Below are 22,317 nucleotides of genomic sequence, written 5' to 3'. Positions count from 1 at the left end.
TTTTGGTCAACCAACACAGTACATTGTGCATCCTTTACACAATATAACAACACAAATAACAATGACCTATTTTATAAACAAAAAAAAAAAGAATAAATAATAAATAACAAAAATGAAAACTAGCCCTAATTGGCAACTGCCTTGTCACAAGTAACACTCTCCAAAAATATAATTTAACAGTCCAATATATAATTATCTGTAGCAACGACCTATACATACTATACAGTATATATTAACAACCCTGAGAGTCCTTCTGGTTCCTCCTCCCTCCCTCCCCCCCCCCCCACCCCCCCCCCCCCCCCACCCCCGATCCTGGGCTGCTGCTGCTGCCTTCTTTTTCCCATTCCGTCTATCTTTCTGCGAGGTATTCGACGAACGGTTGCCACCGCCTGGTGAACCCTTGAGCCGACCCCCTTAGGACGAACTTAATCCGCTCTAGCTTTATAAACCCCGCCATGTCATTTATCCAGGTCTCCACCCCCGGGGGCTTGGCTTCTTTCCACATTAGCAATATCCTGCGCCGGGCTACGAGGGACGCAAAGGCCAAAACATCGGCCTCTCTCGCCTCCTGCACTCCCGGCTCTTGTGCAACCCCAAATATAGCCAACCCCCAGCTTGGTTCGACCCGGACTCCTACTACTTTTGAAAGCACCTTTGTCACCCCCATCCAAAACCCCTGTAGTGCCGGGCATGACCAAAACATATGGGTATGATTCGCTGGGCTTCTCGAGCACCTCGCACACCTATCCTCCACCCCAAAAAATTTACTGAGCCGTGCTCCAGTCATATGTGCCCTGTGTAATACCTTAAACTGAATCAGGCTTAGCCTGGCACACGAGGACGACGAGTTTACCCTGCTTAGGGCATCTGCCCACAGCCCCTCCTCGATCTCCTCCCCCAGCTCTTCTTCCCATTTCCCTTTTAGTTCATCTACCATAGTCTCCCCTTCGTCCCTCATTTCCCTATATATATCTGACACCTTACCATCCCCCACCCATGTCTTTGAGATCACTCTGTCCTGCACCTCTTGTGTCGGGAGCTGCGGGAATTCCCTCACCTGTTGCCTCGCAAAAGCCCTCAGTTGCATATACCTGAATGCATTCCCTTGGGGCAACCCATATTTCTCGGTCAGCGCTCCCAGACTCGCGAACTTCCCATCCACAAACAGATCTTTCAGTTGCGTTATTCCTGCTCTTTGCCACATTCCATATCCCCCATCCATTCCCCCCGGGGCAAACCTATGGTTGTTTCTTATCGGGGACCCCCCGAAGGCTCCAGTCTTTCCCCTATGCCGTCTCCACTGTCCCCAAATCTTCAGTGTAGCCACTGTCACACATTCTTAACTCTCAGATGTGCTGATGAAAAGACCAAAGTGAGTCTGTCTTTCTGATCTCCCCCTGTTAAGGTGCTGATATTTTATGTAGTGGCTGGACTTCTTTAAAACAAAATTCATGGACAAGGATGTAAATATTTCCAAGAGAAAGTGATCAACTCATTCATCCCATCTACACATTCCAGACTTTCACTGGAATTTAGGTGGATACCAGATTGAAATATTCCATTTGGACGTACCCGAGGGACAGTATTCCAATTCATTTATTGTCCAGGACAATATATTCACAAGATCTTTAAAACAGAAATTAAACATTCCCAATTGATTTCAGATATTAACATATTCTGTTTGTTCTTTCTGGTCGATGTCAGGCTGGGGATGTTCACCTTGGGAGTAAAGGAGATTGAGGGGAGATTTGATAGAGGTGGACAAGATTACAACAGGTTTCGATAAGGTGGATAAAGAAAAGCTGTTCCCATTAGCTGAAGGGACGAGGACGAGGGGGGGGCACAGATTTTAGATTTTGGGTAAGAGATGCAGGGGGATTATGAGGGAGAATATTTTGATGCAGCGAATGGTAATGACCTGGAACTCGCTGCCTGTGAAATGAAGACCATGGAAGATTTCAAACAGATACTGAATGGGCATTTAGGGATCAAAACTTGCAGGGCTACAGGGATAGAACAGGGCAATGGGTCTGACTGGTTTGCAACAGGGAATCGATGCGCTGAATAGCCTCCTTCTCTGACCTCATGACCATAAGATATAGGAGCAGAATTAGGCCGCTCGGCCCATCGAGTCTGCTCTGCCATTCAATCATGGCTGATATTTTTCTCAACCCCATTCTCCTGCCTTTTCCCCATAACCCTTGATCCCCTTATTAATCAAGAACCTATCTATCTCTGCCTTAAAGGCATTCAGTGACTTGACCTCCACAGCCTTCTGCAGCAGAGTTCCACAGATTCACCACCCTCTGGCTTAGGAAATTCCTCCTCATTTCTGTTTTAAAGGATCGCCCCTTTAGTCTGATGCTGTGCCCTTGGGTTCTAGTTATTCCTCCCAGTGGAACCATCCTCTCCACGTACTCTGATCTAAAAAGTACAATTTCAGCAGCTCCAGTCTCTCCAATTCACTGAAGTCTCATCCCTGCTCCCATTCTCGTAAATCTCCTCTGCACTCTCTCCGAGAACTTCACATTTTTCCTAACATGTGGGGCCCCATTTATAGGGTTCCTTTCTCGAGTGATAGAATCGAAAAGCAGGGAGGTTATGTTCAACTTGTTTAGAACCAGGGTTAGACTACACTGGGAGCACTGTCAACATTCTGATCTCCATTTAGAAAAAGGAAATAGAGGCACTGGAGAAGGAGCAACAAAGATTCACAAAAATAATACCAGGCCCGAGATCATTTAACCCTCAGAAAAAGCTGGGACTGCTTTTCTCGAGAAAAGAGAAGACTGAAGGGTGACCTGATGGGAGTCTAAGATTATGCAGTGGTTCAATAATCCAATAGGAATTTCAATGGGAAACCTCTTACCGAGCGAGTGGTGAGAACATGGAACTCACGACCACAGCGAGTGGTTGAGGTGAACAGCATGAATACATTGAAGGGGAAGCTGTATACATACATGAGGGAGAAAGGAATAGAAGGAGATGCTGATGGTGGAGAAGAAGAGGGGTGGGTGGAGGATCATGTGGAGCATAAATACTGACACAGACCAATTGCTCCGACTGGCCTGGCCCTGTGCTGTAGACTCAATGTAACAGAGACAAATGTATTTATGTGAGATCCACCTGTAGTGGTAGAAATAACAATATTTACTACTCAGGATAAAATAAGTATCCTTCATCAGTTTGTGGATCATTTCAGTGGAAATGTGCTCTCCCAGGCTCAGCATCAGCCCACTGGAAGCAAAGTCAGGAGACCGGCCAGTCCAGCAGAAAGAAACCCTCCGACACTCCCACTTCACCGACTGTGAGCATGTCGGTCGTGGATGTGATTAACAGCAGCAATAACAGCAGAATCTAACCCTTGTAATTGCTTGTGAACTCGCTGATGTGTCTGCAGGTTGGCTGACTTGTGTGAATCCCTTCCCACAAACAGAACAGATGAATGGTCTCTCCCCGGTGTGAACTCTCTGATGTGTCAGCAGGCTAGATGACTGAGTGAATCCCTTCCCACACTGAGAGCAGAGGAATGGCCTCTCCCCAGTGTGAACTCGCTGGTGTTTTAACAGGGTGGATGAATCTCTGAATCCCTTTCCCCACACAGTACAGGTGAATGGCCTCTCCCCAGTGTGAATTCGCTGGTGAGAGAGGAGGGTGGAGGACTGAGTGAATCCCTTCCCACATTCGGAGCAAGTGAACGGCCTCTCCCCATTGTGAACTCGCTGGTGTGTCAGCAGCTTGGACAACTGAATGAACCCCTTCCCACATTCAGAGCAGGTGAACGGCCTCTCTCCAGTGTGAACCGGCTGGTATGTCAGTAAGTGGGTTAACTGCGTGAATCCCTTCCCACACTGAGAGCAGGTGAATGGCCTCTCACCCGTATGAACCCACTGGTGTTTCTGTAGATTGGATGAATTAGTAAATCCTTTGTCACACTGTGAGCAGGTGAATGGCTTCTCCCCGGTGTGAACTCTCTGGTGTGTCTGCAAATGGGATAACAGAGTGAACGCCTTCCCACATTCAGAGCAGGTGAATGGCCTCTCACCAGTGTGAACTCGCTGGTGGGACTGCAGGTTGGATGAGCGACTGAATCCCTTCCCACAATCACAGCAGGTGTATGGCCTCACCCCAGTGTGAATTCGCTGGTGCATCAGCATGTTGGATGAATTACTGAACCCCGTCCCACAGTCAGAGCTGGTGAACGGCCTCTCTCCAGTGTGACTGCGTTGATGTATTTCCACCTCAGACAGAGCTTTGAATCCCTTCCCACAGTCCCCACATTTCCATGGTTTCTCCATAGTGCGGGTCACCTTGTGTCTCTCCAGGTTCGATGATAAGTTGAAGCCTCGTTCTTATAGCGCACGGGTGCAGTCTCCCCGCTGTGAATGGTGTGATGTTTTGTCAGGCTGTGTAACTGGTGAAAGATCTTTCACAGTCAGTTCACTGGAACTCTCTCACGCGGGTGTGTGTTGTGTGGGTCTCGTTGCTTTTCCAGTCACACTGATGTTTGAAATCTTTTGAAGCTGACAGTTCAGGAAAACATTTGTCCTTCTAGACTCAAAGCCCGATGATATTCAGATTCCAGGGAATTGAGTGACTCTGTCAGATCGAGACATGATGTTTGATATTTCTGTCTGTAATTTCTTCTCGCCTAATATCCTGTAAAAATAATTTTAAAAGTCATCACTGTCAGTGTAGGATAGAAACTCAAGTGAAGACAATTCTAGTTCCTATGGAACATTTTTTCCTCTCTCTTATTCCCCGAAAGCTGCAAATCTCCATCCCACACACGCTCCCTCCATTCTCACTTTGCTGGATCCCTGGGGTGTGCTTCCAGCCATTAAAGCAGTTGTCTGTCATCACCCTCTGTCTCCATCAGCTATGCCAATTTTGAATCCACCATATCATGTATCCCATGTGCTTTTGCCTTCTTTATAAAGTCTCCCCTGTGGGATCTTGTCAAAGGCTTTGCTTAAATCCAGCAAACTGCATCAACTGCACTACCCTCATCTACACAGCTGGTCACATAAAAAATCAATTCAAATTTGTTAGGCATAACCTCCCTCTAACAATGCCATGCTGACTATTCCTGATTAAATCTCGCCTCTCCAAGTGAAGATAAGTCTCTCTCCTTCTGTATGTTCTCCAATAGTTTCCCTACCACTGACCTGAGAAGTTCCCTGGCTTATCTCTACAACCTTTCTCAAACAGTGGGACCACATCAGCTGTTCTCCAGTCCCCTGGCACCTCCTTTGTGGCCAGAGAGGAATTAAAAATTTGGGTCAGAGCCCCTACAATATCCTCCCTCATGTCCCACAGCATCCTGGGACACAATTCATCCAGACCTGGAGATTTGTTCACCTTTAAGCCTGCCAACACTTCCAATAACTTGTCACTCCCTATGTCAATTTGCTCAAGAACCTCACAGTCTCTCTGCCTGAGTTCTATATCTACCTCCTCATTCTCGTGGCTGAAGACAGATGTGAAGTATTTGTTCAACACCCGACCACAGTCCTCTGGCTCCACCCACAGATTGTCCCTTTGGCCCTAATAGTAACACTGTTCTTGATCTGATGAAAGATCATGCTGACCTGAAACATTAACTCTGTTTCTCTCCACAGAGGCTGCCAGATGTGCTTAAGATTTCCAGCATTTGTTTTTCTTTAAATCACAGCAGTCCAGGTGGTGCCTAACAAGGATTTTATATATCTATGCTTCTCCAGTCACACAGATACTGGAAATCCTTCCCTCAACTTTGCATCTCCTACTCTCAGAGGCAGTAGGTTCCAGGTTGTTACCACTCACTTTACATGTACACAAGGCTGCTTGAGGAGTTTATTTGGCCCATTTTCCCCATGCCAGAGTTCGATTATTTTGTTTTATTTTTCAGAATGTATCAAATTCCCTTTTGTAAGTTACAGTCCAATGAGGCTCGAGCACAATTTATAGACGGCACATTCCAAATCACAACAACTCGCTGTGTTTTACAACAAATAATTGTGCATATGGGGTGTCGGGAGTTTCACAGAGTATTCAAAATGGTGTCAATGACGTGGTTATTACACAAAATTAAGACTCAATCTTTATCAATGATTCTGGTGGGGACATGGAGTGTAATATATCCTAGTATGCGGACAATTAGTACAAATGTACATTTCTATCAAACCTCTCACTCCCACTGGACCTCCTGAAATGTTTTAAAGCCAATGGAGTACTTCAGAAACATATTCACTGTTGTAATGTAGGAAGCTGTAAGTACGCATGTGTAATCACATTTAGTTTTAAAATTGTTATTTTCATAGTGTATTCACTGTCATTAGTAACAAGGTCAAGGAAGCCCTTTTATACCTCGAACACGTGGCTTCCTGCAGCCATTTTGTCTTCTGTACCGTTCCTATATAAACTATGTATTGATTTCATAGCAAAAAACAATAATTAAATTCATGATTATTCAGTAGTGAACATTGATTATCATTAGTGAATTGGTGTATTGGGTAATTATTTTGTAAAGACTAGATCTTTATTTAAAAAGATAAACAGTATCAACCAAAATGTTTCCAGAAACAGCAGAGCTATCAGTATTTGTTTGAAAAAATAAATTCCTTGTAATTTTGAGAAGTTACAAGACATCATATTCTGCCAAGACTATGTGGGCCAGGCAGTGGTATAATGGTATTGTTATTGGGCGAGTAATCCAGAGACCCAGGTTAATGCTCTGGGGATCTGGGATTGAATCTGCCTGTGATAGATAATGATATTGAATAAAAGTCTCAAATGAAAAGTCTAATAATTGTTGTAAAAACCCGTCTGGTTCACTAATGTCCTTTAGGAGATATGCTCTCCTTGCGTGGCCTGGCCTACATGTGACTACAGATCCACAGAAATGTTGTGGTTGATTTGTAAGTGTCCCCTGAAATAGCCTCACAAGACACGCAGTTCAAGGGCAATTGGAATGAGCAGTAAATGCTGGCCCAGCCAGTGACGCCCACCTCCCATGAATGAATAATTTTTAAGAAGACACTGTTCAGTTTGAAGATGAGTAAGAAACTGTCTCTTTTATTGGATTTGATTTATTGTCACGTGTACCGAGGTACAGTGAAAGTATTGTTCTGTGTACAGTCCAGATAGATAGTTCCAGACATGAAAAAATAAAGTGCGAATCTTGGCAGTTTGCTCAATTTACAAAAGAATTTAATGGCTTTGTTGACACAGATTAACATTTTAATCACCATCTAAAACATTTCTAACGGTACTTGGTGCTCATATAGACAGACACAAACAACACTGTAACTGAATTAGAGGAAATGTCAGAGATTTAACAAAATCACCTTGATAAATTCGACCTTAATGATAGAGAAATAGGAAAAGCCACTCAGGGAGATGTGGAACTCCAGGCTCAGTGCGGATTTGCTGTCAGCCCTCCTCTCTTATACATGAACGGTATTTAGGCTGCAGAATGTTTCACACCAAAACACCGAGGGGTCAAATATAAGCAACACATAATTCTCAATTCTCTTCCATATAACGATATTTGACTTTGTTCAAAAGCTATCAGTGGTCAATCTCAACAAAGATTCATGGGATTTCTGTTACCCAGTGACACGATTTCTTGGGTCAGTCATGTTTGCAATTCAATGGGGGCTTCCGGTTGCGGCGATGACCAGCTAAGCCGCACGTTTCGGTGGCTCCAGCTCCAACGGACCTTCGGGCTCTTTTAAGAGCCCCAACGGGAAATTTTTGCGCGACGAAACCCGGTGTGGGGTGAGTGAATAGGGAGTCCACCCCAACGAAAGAGGAAAATATCGGCGGCGGCGGCTGCAGCGCGAGGAATCATCGACGATAGGGACAGAAAGGAAAAAGAAACAAGATGGCGGCAGAGAAAGCCCAGGCGACATGGGGGCCCGATCAAGACGAATTTTTAAGACGGTGTGTGGAGCTACTAAAGAAGGAGGTGCTGACCCCGATGCTACAGGCAATTGAGGGGCTTAAGGAGGCACAAAGGACCCAGGAGACAGAGCTCCGCATGGTGGAGCAGAAGGTGACGGATAATGAGGACGAGATCCTGGGCATGGCGGTCAAAACACAGACGCACGAGGCGCTCCACAAAAAGTGCATTGAAAGGATTGAGGCCCTAGAAAACAGAGCACGAAGGAAGAACCTTCGGATTCTGGGTCTCCCAGAGGGAGTGGAAGGAGCGGACTGCGGGGCTTACGTGAGCACGATGCTAAGCTCGCTGATGGGAGCTGAGGCCCCTTCGGGCCCCTTAGAAGTGGAGGGGGCTCATCGGGTCCCGGCGAGGAGACCAAAAGCGAGAGAACCACCTAGGGCGACAATCATGCGATTTCACCGCTTTAATGATAGAGAAGTGGTTCTGAGATGGGCCAAAAAGGTACGGAGTAGTAGATGGGAGAATGCAGTGGTACGGGTGTACCAGGATTGGAGTGCGGAGGTGGTGAGAAGGAGGGCGAGTTTTAATCGAGCCAAGGAGGTGTTACACAAGAAGAAGGTGAAGTTCGGGATGCTGCAGCCGGCACGACTATGGGTCACGTACCAGGAGAGACATCACTACTTCGAAATGGCGGAAGAAGCATGGACCTTTATTAAAGGTGAGAAATTGGATCGGAACTGAGGGACTGATATTACAGGGAAATGTTACTGTCGATGTATATAGAGAAGTAAATTGGGAAGGGGGGAGACACTAAGAAATGTGGGTGCCGGTGGGGGGGGAAAGAAGGGACATAGGCGGATGATGAGGAGTGGGGTGGGAAAGGGAGCTGCGCCACAAGAGGCGGGTCAGCTCCAGAGATGTTCCCGCGCCAGAAAGATAATGGCGGGAAGATAGGCGCAAGGTAGATGGGAGTTCCCCACACGGGGGGGGGGTCAAGGAGTGAGCAGGAGAAGCCGGGGTCAGTTGAAGTCAGCTGACTTGCAGAAGTAATATGGGGGGAGCAATCACGCTAGAGGGGGATCTAGCGGGGGGGGGGGGGGGGGAAGGGGAGGGGGAGGGGGGGAGGATAACTGGGTTGCTGCTGCAGAAATCAAAGAGGAAATGGCTAAAGAGTGGGTGGTTGGGGCTGGAATGCTGGACACCTGGGGAACGAGTGGGAGCGCGGAATCGGGACGTGGGACTGGCCTAGAGAAGGTGATGGCTAGTCGACACGGGAAGGGGGCAGGTAGCCCCCTAGTGAGGCTGATCACGTGGAACGCGAGAGGCCTAAATGGACCGATTAAAAGGGCCCGAGTGCTCGCGCACCTGAAAGGACTGAGGGCAGACGTGGCTATGCTCCAGGAGACGCACCTGAAGGTGGCGGACCAAGTTAGGTTAAGGAAAGGATGAGTGGGACAGGTGTTCCACTCAGGGCTAGATGCAAATAACAGAGGGGTGGCCATACTGGTGGGGAAACGGGTAGCAATCGAAGCTAGGAGCATTGTAGCAGATAGTGGAGGCAGATATGTAATGGTGAGTGGCAGGCTGGAGGGAATGGAGGTTGTGCTGGTTAACGTATATGCCCCGAATTGGGACGATGCGGGATTTATGAGGCGGATGCTGGGACGTATACCGGACCTGGAGGTAGGAAACTTGATACTGGGAGGTGACTTCAACACCGTGCTGGACCCAGGGTTAGATAGATCCAGATCTAAGACCAGAAGAAGGCCGGCAGCGGCCAAGGTGCTTAAGGGGTTTATGGACCAAATGGGGGGAGTGGATCCATGGCGATTTCTTCGACCGAGGGCCAGGGAGTTCTCCTTCTTCTCCCATGTTCATAAAGTGTACTCCCGGATAGATTTTTTTGTTTTGGGAAGGTCGTTGATCTCGAGGGTGGAAGAAGCTGAGTATTCAGCCATAGCTATTTCGGATCATGCCCCACATTGGGTGGACCTGGAACTAGGAGAGGAGAGGGAGCAGCGAGCACTCTGGCGATTAGATGTGGGATTGTTGGCGGATGAGGGAGTCTGTGGAAGAGTGCGGGGATGTATCGAGAGGTACCTGGAGGCCAATGACGACGGGGAGGTCCGAGTGGGAGTGGTATGGGAAGCACTAAAGGCGGTGGTCAGAGGAGAGCTGATCTCCATCAGGGCCCACAAAGGGAAAACAGAGGCCAAGGAAAGGGAAAGACTACTGGGGGAGATCTTAAGGGTGGACAGGGAATTTGTGGAGACCCCGGAGGAGGGACTGTACAGGGAGAGATGACGACTCCAGACGGAGTTTGACCTTCTGACCACCAGGAGGGCGGAGGTGCTGTGGAGGAAGGCACAGGGGGTGAGGTATGAGTATGGGGAAAAAGCTAGTCGCTTGTTGGCCCATCAGCTGCGAAAGAGGACAGTGGCGAGGGAGATAGGGGGAATTAGAGACGAAAAGGGAGCTACGGTGCGGAGAGCAGGGAAGATAAACGGGGTGTTTAAGACCTTTTACGAAGGACTGTATAGGTCCCAACCCCCGGAGGGAAAAGAGGAGATGCGGCAGTTCCTCGACCAATTAAGGTTCCCGAGGGTGGAGGAGCAGGAGGCGGAAGGCCTGGGGGCACCAATTGGGGTGGACGAGGTTACCAAGGGGCTGGGGAATATGCAGGCAGGGAAGGCTCCGGGACCAGATGGGTTCCCGGTGGAATTTTATAGAAAATATGTGGACCTGCTGGCCCCGCTGTTGGTGAGGACTTTTAACGAGGCCAGGGAAGGAGGGACTCTACCCCCGACAATGTCAGAGGCGACGATATCGCTAATTTTGAAGCGGGATAAAGATCCGCTGCAGTGCGGGTCCTATAGGCCTATTTCACTATTAAATGTGGACGCCAAATTGCTAGCAAAGGTGCTGGCATCGAGGATAGAGGACTGTGTCCCGGGGGTGGTGCATGAAGACCAGACAGGGTTCGTAAAGGGGAGACAACTAAATGTCAACGTGCGACGGCTATTAGGGGTGATAATGATGCCCCCAGTAGAGGGGGAGGCAGAGATAGTGGTGGCAATGGATGCAGAGAAGGCATTTGACAGGGTGGAGTGGGAGTACCTATGGGAGGTGCTAAGGAGGTTCGGGTTCGGGAACGGGTTTATTAGCTGGGTCAAACTCCTTTATGGGGCCCCAATGGCAAGTGTGGTCACGGGTCGGCAAAGATCGGAGTATTTCCGACTATACAGGGGAACAAGGCAGGGATGCCCGCTATCTCCATTACTGTTCGTGTTGGCAATTGAACCACTGGCCATGGCGCTGAGAGACTCCAGGAAATGGAGAGGGGTGATTAGAGGGGGAGAAGAACACCGAGTGTCGCTCTACGCGGATGACCTACTGTTGTATGTGACGGACCCAGTGGGGGGGATGACAGAGGTCATGCAGATATTGAGGGAGTTTGGAGATTTCTCGGGATATAGGCTTAACATGGGGAAGAGTGAACTTTTCGTGATACACCCTGGGGACCAGAGTAGAGGGATAGAAGGCCTGCCTCTAAGGAAAGTGGAAAGAAACTTCCGATACCTGGGGATTCAGATCGCCAGGAGCTGGGGAACCTTGCACAGACTTAATCTGACATGATTGGTAGAACAAATGGAGGAGGACTTCAAGAGGTGGGACATGCAGCCACTGTCATTGGCCGGCAGAGTGCAGGCAATTAAGATGATGGTCCTCCCGAGGTTCCTATTTGTATTCCAGTGTCTCCCTATACTAATTACTAAGGCCTTCTTTAAAAAAATAGACAGGAGTATCACGAGCTTCGTGTGGGCAGGGAAAGTCCCGAGGGTAAGGAGGGGGACTGGCGCTGCCGAATTTGGGCGACTACTATTGGGCCGTCAATGTGGCGATGATCCGTAAATGGATGATGGAGGGAGAGGGAGCGGCGTGGAAAAGACTGGAGAGAAAGTCCTGTAAAGGGACGAGTCTAGAGGCGCTGGTGACGGCGCCACTACCGCTCTCACCAAAAAGATTTACCACAAACCCAGTGGTGGCGGCAACATTAAATATCTGGGGACAATGGATAAATGGGCAGGGTAAATTCCTCTTCCTCGTGCGCCAGGCTTAGCCTGATTCAATTTAAGGCGCTACATAGAGCACACATAACGGGAGAAAGGTTGAGCAGGTTCTTCGGAGTGGAGGACAAGTGTGGGAGGTGCGGCGGAAGCCCGGCAAACATATGTTTTGGTTGTTCCCGGCACTGGAGGGGTACTGGAGGGGTGTGACGGGAGTGATTTCGAAGGTGGTGAAGGTCCGGGTCAAACCAGGCTGGGGGTTAGCTTTATTTGGAGTTGCGGATGAGCCGGGAGTGCAGGAGGCGAAAGAGGCCGATGTTGTGGCCTTTGCGTCCCTAGTAGCCCGGCGTAGGATTTTACTCATGTGGAAGGAAGCGAAACCCCCCAAAGTGTCATTTGTCCCTCTCTGTGTGACCCTGAAGGACTGTGTCCAGGCTGAAGTCCTGTTCCTGCCGTGTAATCCTCCCAGATTGTCCTTTCTGAACTCCAGACAGGTGAAGTTAAACACTCAGGTGGGAAAGACAAAACACACAAAAGGTTTAAACAAAGCTGATTTATTTGACATTAATCCACAATATTAAACTTCATTCCAGTTACTCACAGCAGAAACAAACTCCAACTGTCAGAATGAACATGGTTCAGTCCTGGATGTGATTAACAGCAGCAATAACAGCAGAACCCAACCCCTGTAATCATAGAATTTACAGTGCAGAAGGAGGCCATTCGGCCCATCGAGTCTGCACCGGCTCTTGGAAAGAGCACACTACCCAAGGTCCACACCTCCACCCTATCCCCATAATCAGTAACCCCACCTAACACTAAGGGCAATTTCAGACACTAAGGGCAATTTATCATGGCCAATCCACCTAACCTGCACATCTTTGGACTGTGGGAGGAAACTGGAGCACCCGGAGGAAACCCACGCACACACGGGGAGGATGTGCAGACTCTGCACAGACAGTGACCCAAGCCGGAATCGAACCTGGGACATATAAGAACATAAGAACTAGGAACAGGAGTAGGCCATCTGGCCCCTCGAGCCTGCTCCGCCATTCAATGAGATCATGGCTGATCTTTGTGGACTCAGCTCCACTCTCCGGCCCGTACACCATATCCCCGAATCCCTTTATTCTGTAGAAAGGTATCTATCTTTTTCTTAAAAACGTTTAAAGGAGCCTCAACTGCTTCACTGGGCAAGGAATTCCAGAGATTCACAACCCTTTGGGTGAAGAAGTTCCTCCTAAACTCGGTCCTAAATCTATTTCCCCTTACTTTGAGGCTATGCCCCCTAGTTCTGCTTTCCCCGACCAGTGGAAACAAGCTGCCCGCATCTATCCTATCTATTCCCTTCGTAATCTTATATGTCTCAATAAGATCCCCCCGCATCCTTCTGAACTCCAATGAGTACAGTCCCAGTCTACTCAACCTCTCGTCATAATCTAATCCCCTCAACTCTGGGATCAACCTAGTGAATCTCCTCTGCACTCCCTCCAGTGCCAACATGTCCTTTCTCAGGTAAGGAGACCAAAACTGAACACAATACTCCAGATGTGGCCTCACCAACACCTTATACAATTGCAGCATAACCTCCCTAGTCTTGAACTCCATCCCTCTAGCAATGAAAGACAAAACTCGATTAGCCTTCTTAATCACCTGTTGCACCTGCACACCAACTTTTTGCGACTCGTGCACCAGCACACCCAGGTCCCTCTGCACAGCAGCATGTTTTAACATCTTACCGTTTAAATAATAATCCATTCTGCTGTTATTCCTCCCAAAATGGATAGCCTCACACTTGGCAACATTGAATTCCATCTGCCAGACCCTAGCCCATTCACCTAAACTATCCAAATCATTCTGCAGACTTCCGGTATCCTCTGCCCTTTTTGCTTTACCACTCATCTTAGTGTAGTCTGCAAACTTTGCCACATTGCACTTGGTCCCCAACTCCAAATCATCTATGTGGATGATCCTGGAGCTGTGAAGCAATTGTGCTAACCACTGTGCTGCCCTTAATCACCGTGAATTCACTGGTGTGTCAGTGGGTGAGAAGACCAAGTGAATATCTTGCCGCACACACAGCTGGTGAACAGCCTCTTACTCGTGTGAATGTGTTTGTGTGACAGCAGATTCGATTGATTTTAAATCTCTCCTCACACTCTGAACTTTGAAAAGTGTGGACAAGTGGATGTGTGTTGAGGTGGGATGACTGAGCTAATCTCTGACCACATATGAAACAGATGTACAGTCTCTGCCCAGTGTGAGTGCGCTGACGGACACTGAGTCCACATGTTCACTTGAATCAGTCCCACTGTGAGAGATTCTGAACAGTCTCTTGTCAGTGTATTTTATAACACTTTCCACAATCCAGACATTTAGAATATCTTCAGTCAGTGCAAACTCACTGGTGTGTTAACAGGTTGAATGACTGAGTGAATCCCTCCCCCTCCCCACACATGGAACAGGTGAATGACTTCTCCCCGGTGTGAACTCACTGATGTTGCTGTAGGATGGACAATCGCCTGAACCTCTTCCTGCACTGAGAGCAGGTGAATGGAGTGGAACCGGAGTGACTGCACTGGTGAACCATCAGTGAATGTGGCTTTTTACAGCTAAGACTGTGACAGGAGCATTTAAACCCTCTCTTTGCAGTATGAACTCACTGTGTGTGGGGAGGCTGGCTGGAGGAGTTGGACACGGAGAGATATTTGTCCAGGTGGATTGGTGGAAGTGAGGAAACTAGCAGAGGCAGCTGATTGGATTGTCTCACACTTATTGGAGGGGAGGATGGAGGAGACAGGGGAGAGGGAGAACATTTCAAAAGGAACTAACTTGTCTTCGAGATATTAAAAAGATTCAACATGATGTGGGTGAAATAGAAAGTTGACTTATTTCAGTTTGATTCACAGAATTAACCACTATAACTGGGCTGTGATTTATTATCAGCAGGAACAGGCCCCAATGAACATGGTTCAGTCCTGGATGTGATTAACAGCAAAGTCCAATCACCATCGTTACTCGTGAAGTCGCTGGTGTCTCAGCAGGGCGGATGAGTGAGTGAATCTCTTCTTACACACAAAGCAGGTGAATGGCCTCTCCCCCGTGTGAACACGCTGGTGTGTCCGCAGATTGGATAAGGTAGTGACTCTCTTCCCACCCCTGGAGCAGGTGAATGGGACCAATGATGTGTGAGTGCGCTGGTGTATCAGCAGGGCAGATGACTGAATGAATCCCTTCCCACAACTGGTACAGGTGAATGGCTTCTCCCCAGTGTGAGTGTGCTGATGTATCAGCTGGTTGGATAAGGTAGTGAATCCCTTCCCACACATGGAGCAGGTGAATGGTTTCTCCCCAGTGTGAACTCTCTGGTGTATAACCAGGTGGGATGACCGAGTGGGATGACCGAGTGAATCCCTTCCCACACTCAGAGCAGGTGAATGGCCTCTCCCCAGTGTGGGCGCGCTGATGTATAGTGAGTTGAGAGGACCATCTGAACCCAGTCCCACAGAGAGAGCACCTAAACGGTGTCTTGTTAGTGTGAACACGCCGATGTCGCATAAGTTCCCAGGACCTTTTAAAGCACTTCTCACAGTCTGAGCATTTAAAAGGTCTCTCCCCAGTGTGAATGCGTTGGTGTACGGTGCGTTGAGATGACCATTTGAACCCAGTCCCACAGTGAGAGCACCTAAACGGTCTCTTGTCAGTGTGAATACGTTGGTGGGACATAAGTTCGCTGGAACCTTTAAAGCACTTCCTGCATTCTCGACACTTAAACGGTTTCTCTTCAGTGTGAATTTGCTGGTGTTTTACCAGGCTCTTTGACTTCATGAATCCCTTCCCACACACAAGAGCAGGTGAACGGCCTCTCTCCAGTGTAACTGCGTCGATGGGTTTCCAACTCAGACGGGTGTCTGAATCCATTCCCACAGTCCCCACATTTCAACGGTTTATGTCTGGTCTGACTGCATTTATGTTTTGACAGCCCAGATGATCGACTGAATCCTCGTCCACACACACAACACGTGTACGGTTTCTCCCCACTGTGAACGATGCTTTTTCCTTCCATGTTCGAAATTCGATGATATAAAGTCACAATAAATTGGGTGACTGTCAGATCCTGATGCGATGTTCGATTTGAGTTTCCCAACAAATCCCCTTCTAATACCCTGTGAAATAGATTTAAAACAGAAAATAGGGAGTGAGAGAGAACCCACAAAAACACAAAGGCAGGTTGTGAAATTGAGCTGAACGAATCTGGTCATTTGTGGGGGCGGCACTGGGCAAAAGTGACCATGAAAACTGCTGGATTGTCAGAAAAACCCAGCTGGTTCACTGATGTCCTTCAGGGAAGAGAACCGACCACCTGGTCTGGATCTACAGAAGACTCGGTCCTTTATGTCTTCAACTCAAACAGAACTTAGAATCTCCAAACTCTGAAGTTCTACCATCACCAAGAAAGAGCTGAGTGCTCAGCCATTCTTAGGCATTTAAGACTCAACCTCATTGCTGTGGGTGCTTCCACACGGAGGCCAGACTGGGTAAGGATGACAGATTTCCTTCAAGGACATTTACCAGATGGGTTTTTACAACAATCAGCAGTAGTTTCATGGTCGTCATTAGACTTTTTAAATTCCATATTTTTATTCAATTCAAATTCCACCATCTGCCCTGGTGGGATTCAAACCCATTTCCCCAGAGCATTACCCTGGGTCTCTGGATTACAAGTGCAGTGACAATACCACTACGCCAATGTGTCCCCCTTTGTGATGTATGTTAACACCATCACCTTCAAGTTCCCCTCAAAATCACACAGCACCCTGACTAGTCTGACCCAATACAAGAGGAACTGGAATTTCCTCCATTTAAATACTGGGAAAATGAAGTCATTGTCTTCAGTCCCCGCTACAAACTCCACTCCCTGAACACCAACTCCAACCCTCTCCCTGGCAACTGAGTGAGGTTGACGCAAACTCTTCACAACTTCAGAATAATATTTGACCCAAGATGGGTGTACAAGCACAAATCCCCATCATCACCATGACCACCATTTCCACATCAGGAACTTCACCCAACTGCACCCTAATCCGAGTTCATCTATTGCTGAAACTCCGATCCATTCCTGTTACCTCTCAACTTATTATCCTACACACTCCCGGCCAGCCTCCCAGATTCATCCTCCCTGTAATCCTGGGGTCACACAAAACTCTGCTGCCTGTGTGCTTATTCACACCAAGTCCTGTTCACCCATCACCCCGATGCTCACTGACCGACCGCTGTAATCTCCTCCAGCCTCACAACCCTCTGGGATATCTGCACTTCCTCTAATTCCTGAACATTCTGATATTAACTGTGCCACCATTTGTGGCTGCACCTTCATTTTCCCAAGGCCATAAATTGTGGAATTTCCTCCCTAAACCTTTCCGCCTCTCAATCCAACTTTCCTCCTTCAGGATATTCCTTCAAACCTACCTCTTTGATCAAACTTTTGGCCATCAGCCTTAATATCCTCCTTACGTGGCTCAGTGTCAATGTTGTTTGATAACATTCCTGTGAAATATCGAGGGATGTTTCATTACCTTAAAGGCTCAATATAAATAGATCAGCGCATAATGATTTGGACATATATCACCGCTGTTCCTTCATCATCACTGGATGAATAACCTGTAACTCCTTATCTAACATCATTTGTGGAGCACCTTCACCACACAGACTGCAGCGGTTCAAGAAGCTCAAACGTTATAATCTCACCAACTGGGGTTTGGCAATATTTGCTGTTGGTCTTGTTAGTGACACCATTGAGGAGTCACCCGGGGAGTGGGGGTGATGTCACTGTGCAATTGTGGGTGTGTGATGACATCACTAGACAGCAAGACAGAACAGTTGGGTCGGTGCAAACTAGTGATCACCACACAGTATGGAGGATGTGAGGGTCCTTGAGACAGTGCAAAGGAGATTTACCAGAATGGTTCCAGGGTTGAGGGATTATAGTTGCAATGTTAGGTTGGAAAAACTGCGGTTTGATTTTGTTTATTGTCACATGTACCTAGGTACAATGAAAAGTATTCAGATAATTAAGTGCATGAATATGAAATAAAATAAATAAATAGGGCGACACAAGGTACACAAGGTAACTACATCACAGAGACGTTGTTGCAGGGGGTTCAGGACTGGCATTGAAACATCCAGGGATTCACAACCTATCGAAAAGACAGAGAGGTGGGCAGAGGGGGTGGGGTTGCCTTGTCAATTAGGAATGAAATTAAATCAATAGCACTAAACGACATAGGGTCAGATGATGTGGAGTCTGTGTGGGTAGAGTTGAGGAACCAGAAAGGCAAAAAAACCATAATGGGAGTTATGTACAGGCCTCCTAACTGGTCAGGACCAGGGGCACAAAATGCACCACAAAATAGAAAGTGCATGTCAGAAAGGCAAGGTGACAGTGATCATGGGGGACTTCAATATGCAGGTGGACTGAGTAAATAATGCTGCCAGTGGACCCAAGGAAAGGGAATTCATTGAATGTTTACAGGAGGGCTTTTTGGAACAGCTTGTGATGGAGCCCACGAGGGAACAGGCCATTCTGGACTTAGTGTTATGTAATGAGCCAGAGTTGATTAAAGATCTTAAAGTAAGAGAGCACTGAGGAGGCAGTGATCATAATATGGTCGAATTCAATCTCCAATTTGAAAGAAAGAAGGTAGAATCAGATGTAAAGGTGTTACAGTTAAATAAAGGTAACTACAGGGGCATGAGGGAGGAACTGACGAAAATCGACTGGGAGCAGAGCCTAGTGGGAAAGTCAGTAGAACAGCAATGGCAGGAGTTTCTGGGAGTAATTGAGGACACAGTACAGAGGTGCATCCCAAAGAAAAGAAAGATTATCAGAGGGGGGATTAGACAGCCATGGCTGACAAAGGAAGTTAGGGAATGCATCAAAGCAAAAGAGAAAGCCTATAATGTGGCAAAGAGTAGTGGGAAGTCAGAAGATTGGGAAGGCTACAAAAACAAACAGAGGATAACAAAGAGCGAAATAAGGAAAGAGAGGATCAATTATGAAGGCAGGCTAGCCAGTAACATTAGGAATGATAGTAAAAGTGTATTTAAATACATTAAAAACAAACGGGAGGCAAAAGTAGACATTGGGCCGCTCCAAAATGACGCTGGTAATCTAGTGATGGGAGACAAGGAAATAGCTGAGGAACTAAATAAGTACTTTTCGTCAGTCTTCACAGTAGAAGACATGAGTAATATCCCAACAATTCAGGAGAGTCAGGGGGCAGAGTTGAATATGGTAGCTATCACAAAGGAGAAAGTGCTAGAGATGTGCTGGATTTAGTAAGGGCAGGTCGTGCCTGACAAATCTGTTAGAGTTCTTTGAAAAGATAACAAATAGGTTAGACCAAGGAGAGCCAATGGATGTTATCTATCTTGACTTCCAAAAGGCCTTTGATAAGGTGCCTCACGGGAGACTGCCGAGTAAAATCAGGGCCCATGGTATTCGAGGCAAGGTACTAACATGGATTGACGATTGGCTGTCAGGCAGAAGGCAGAGAGTTGAGATAAAAGGTTCTTTTTCGGAATGGCAATCGGTGACGAGTGGTGTCTCGCAGGGTTCAGTGTTGGGGCCACAGCTGTTCTCTTTATATATTAACGATCTAGATGACGGGACTGGGGGCATTCTGGCTAAGTTTGCCGATGATACAAAGATAGGTGGAGGGGCAGGTAGTATGGAGGAGGTGGGGAGGCTGCAGAAAGATTTAGACAGTTTAGGAGAGTGGTCCAAGAAATGGCTAATGAAATTCAACGTGGGCAAGTGCGACGTCTTGCACTTTGGAAAAAAGAATAGAGGCATGGACTACTTTCTAAACGGTGACAAAATTCATAAGTGCAAAGGGAATTGGGAGTCCTAGTCCAGGATTCTCTAAAGGTAAACTTGCAGGTTGAGTCCGTAATTAAGAAAGCAAATGCAATGTTGTGATTTATCTCAAGAGGCTTGGAATATAAAAGCAGGGATGTACTTCTGAAGCTATATAAAGCATTAGTTAGGCCCCATTTAGAATACTGTGAGCAATTTTGGGCCCCACACCTCAGGAAGGACATACTGGCACTGGAGCGGGTCCAGCGGAGATTCACACGGATGATCCCAGGAATGGTAGGCCTAACATACGATGAACGTCTGAGGATCCTGGGATTATATTCATTGGAGTTTAGGAGGTTGAGGGGCGATCTAATAGAAACTTACAAGATCATGAATGGCTTAGATAGGGTGGACGTAGGGAAGTTGTTTCCATTAGCAGGGGAGACTAGGACCCGGGAGCACAACCTTAGAATAAAAGGGAGTCACTTTAGAACAGAGATGAGGAGAAATGTCTTCAGCCAGAGTGGTGGGTCTGTGGAATTCATTGCCACAGAGGGAGGTGGAGGCCGGGACGTTGAGTGTCTTTAAGACAGAATTTGATAAATTCTTGATTTCTCGAGGAATTAAGGGCTATGGAGAGAGCGCGGGTAAATGGAGTTGAAATCAGCCATGATTGAATGGTGGAGTGGACTCGATGGGCCGAATGGCCTTACTTCCGCTCCTATGTCTTATGGTCTTATACATGAACACTGGCAGAGGGTGATGTTTGCAGGGGTGTAGTGTTAATCAAGCCAGTCCATAAGAGGGTTGTTCTCCTTGGAGCAAATGGCAGAGTAGAGATTTGACAGAGGTGTACCGGTTTATGATAGGTTTAGATAAGGTAGATAAAGAAACATCCCCATTACCCGACCATTCAATGATTTCAGGACAGATTTACGATTTGGGGGCAAGACGTATGGGTGGTGGTGGGGATGTGATGAATACATTTCACCCAGTGAGTGGTAATGATCTGGAACTCAATGCTAAAATTTAGAACTCAATAATATCCAGATCGTGATGAATCCAGCCAGGAAATTCACAACATTCTCTCCTCCTCCTGACAGGACAGGGTTCACCTCGCATGCGTCCTGCTGCTCCTTTAGGATGGTGGCAATTAACCTGGGCCTGGCCCCTGCCTGAAGTACAGCGGCTCGGGGAAGCGGGCCGCAGGGGTGAGAGTGTCTTATTCGCGGATTGAGGTCTTCACTGAGTGTTTATCAAGTCTTTCCGCCCACCCACAGCGCCCATTGCTCTCTCGGGCACACTGTTACCTTACCCGCTGTGGAAACCAGAAACAAGCTGCTCCCCTTCGCCATCACTCCCACTGCGCATGTTCCTTAACCTGGGCTGTTCCGCGCCTGCGCAATGGTCTCTTGTCCGTATCCGGGACAGTCTCTACCGCGAGGCATGCTGGGCAGAATGCCCGCCATTGAAGATAATTGCTCAGATTTATTTGTTGTTGTTGAATGTCGACTGGGACTGAAGGACCATACAGAAGCGCAAAAGCACGACCCCAATTCTCTTTTGGAGTTGGTCTGAAATTGTGAGACACAGTGGAAATAAATAGACAAAACCATTCTTATAGGCACAAATGGATAATAATAATCTTTATTATTGCCACGAGTAGGCTTAGATTAACACTGCAATGAAGTTATTGTGAAAATCCCCGGCGCCTGTTCGGATACAGTGAAGTAGAATTCAGAATGTCCAAATTACCTAACACCATGTCTCTTGGGACTTGTGGGAGGAAACCGTAGCAGTCGGAGGAAACCCACACAGACACGGGGAGAACATGCAGACTCTGCCAGACAGTGATCCAAGTACATAGAACATAGAACTATACAGTGCAGTACAGGCCCTTCGGCCCACGATGTTGCACCGAAACAAAAGCCATCTAACCTACACTATGCCATTATCATCCATATGTTTATCCAATAAACTTTTAAATGCCCTCAATGTTGGCGAGTTCACTACTGTAGCAGGTAGGGCATTCCACGGCCTCACTACTCTTTGCGTAAAGAACCTACCTCTGACCTCTGTCCTATATCTATTACCCCTCAGTTTAAAGCTATGTCCCCTCGTGCCAGCCATTCCCATCCGCAGGAGAAGGCTCTCACTGTCCACCCTATCCAACCCCCTGATCATTTTGTATGCCTCTATTAAGTCTCCTCTTATCCTTCTTCTCTCCAACGAAAACAACCTCAAGTCCATCAGCCTTTCCTCATAAGATTTTCCCTCCATACCAGGCAACATCCTGGTAAATCTCCTCTGCACCCGCTCCAAAGCCTCCACGTCCTTCCTATAATGCGGTGACCAGAACTGTACGCAATACTCCAAATGCGGCCGGACCAGAGTTCTGTACAGCTGCAACATGACCTCCTGACTCCGGAACTCAATCCCTCTACCAATAAAGGCTAACACTCCATATGCCTTCTTCACAACCCTATCAACCTGGGTGGCAA

General features: G+C 47.5%; 2 protein-coding genes and 1 long non-coding RNA gene across 3 annotated transcripts in view; 1 reads left to right on the top strand and 2 right to left on the bottom strand.

Moving 5' to 3' along the window:
• The window catches only part of LOC140418562 (uncharacterized), a 244,209-nt gene that overhangs the window by 7,756 nt on the left and 214,136 nt on the right, over window positions 1-22,317 (top strand). The window lies entirely within an intron of this gene.
• Window positions 3,162-4,350, bottom strand: LOC140418557 (uncharacterized). Its single transcript, XM_072502064.1, has one exon. The coding sequence runs from the start codon at window positions 4,296-4,298 to the stop codon at window positions 3,333-3,335; it is 966 nt and encodes a 321-aa protein (XP_072358165.1). The 5' UTR covers window positions 4,299-4,350; the 3' UTR covers window positions 3,162-3,332.
• On the bottom strand, window positions 12,494-21,180 carry LOC140418558 (uncharacterized). The gene is made up of 2 exons (XR_011945140.1): window positions 21,132-21,180; window positions 12,494-16,121 (listed from the first exon to the last, which is right to left on the bottom strand). It is a non-coding gene; the product is annotated as an uncharacterized lncRNA (long non-coding RNA).

Source organism: Scyliorhinus torazame, chromosome 5 (genome assembly GCF_047496885.1).
Source record: "Scyliorhinus torazame isolate Kashiwa2021f chromosome 5, sScyTor2.1, whole genome shotgun sequence".
Taxonomy (NCBI): domain Eukaryota; kingdom Metazoa; phylum Chordata; class Chondrichthyes; order Carcharhiniformes; family Scyliorhinidae; genus Scyliorhinus; species Scyliorhinus torazame.
This window is presented reverse-complemented; position numbering and strand designations above follow the sequence as displayed.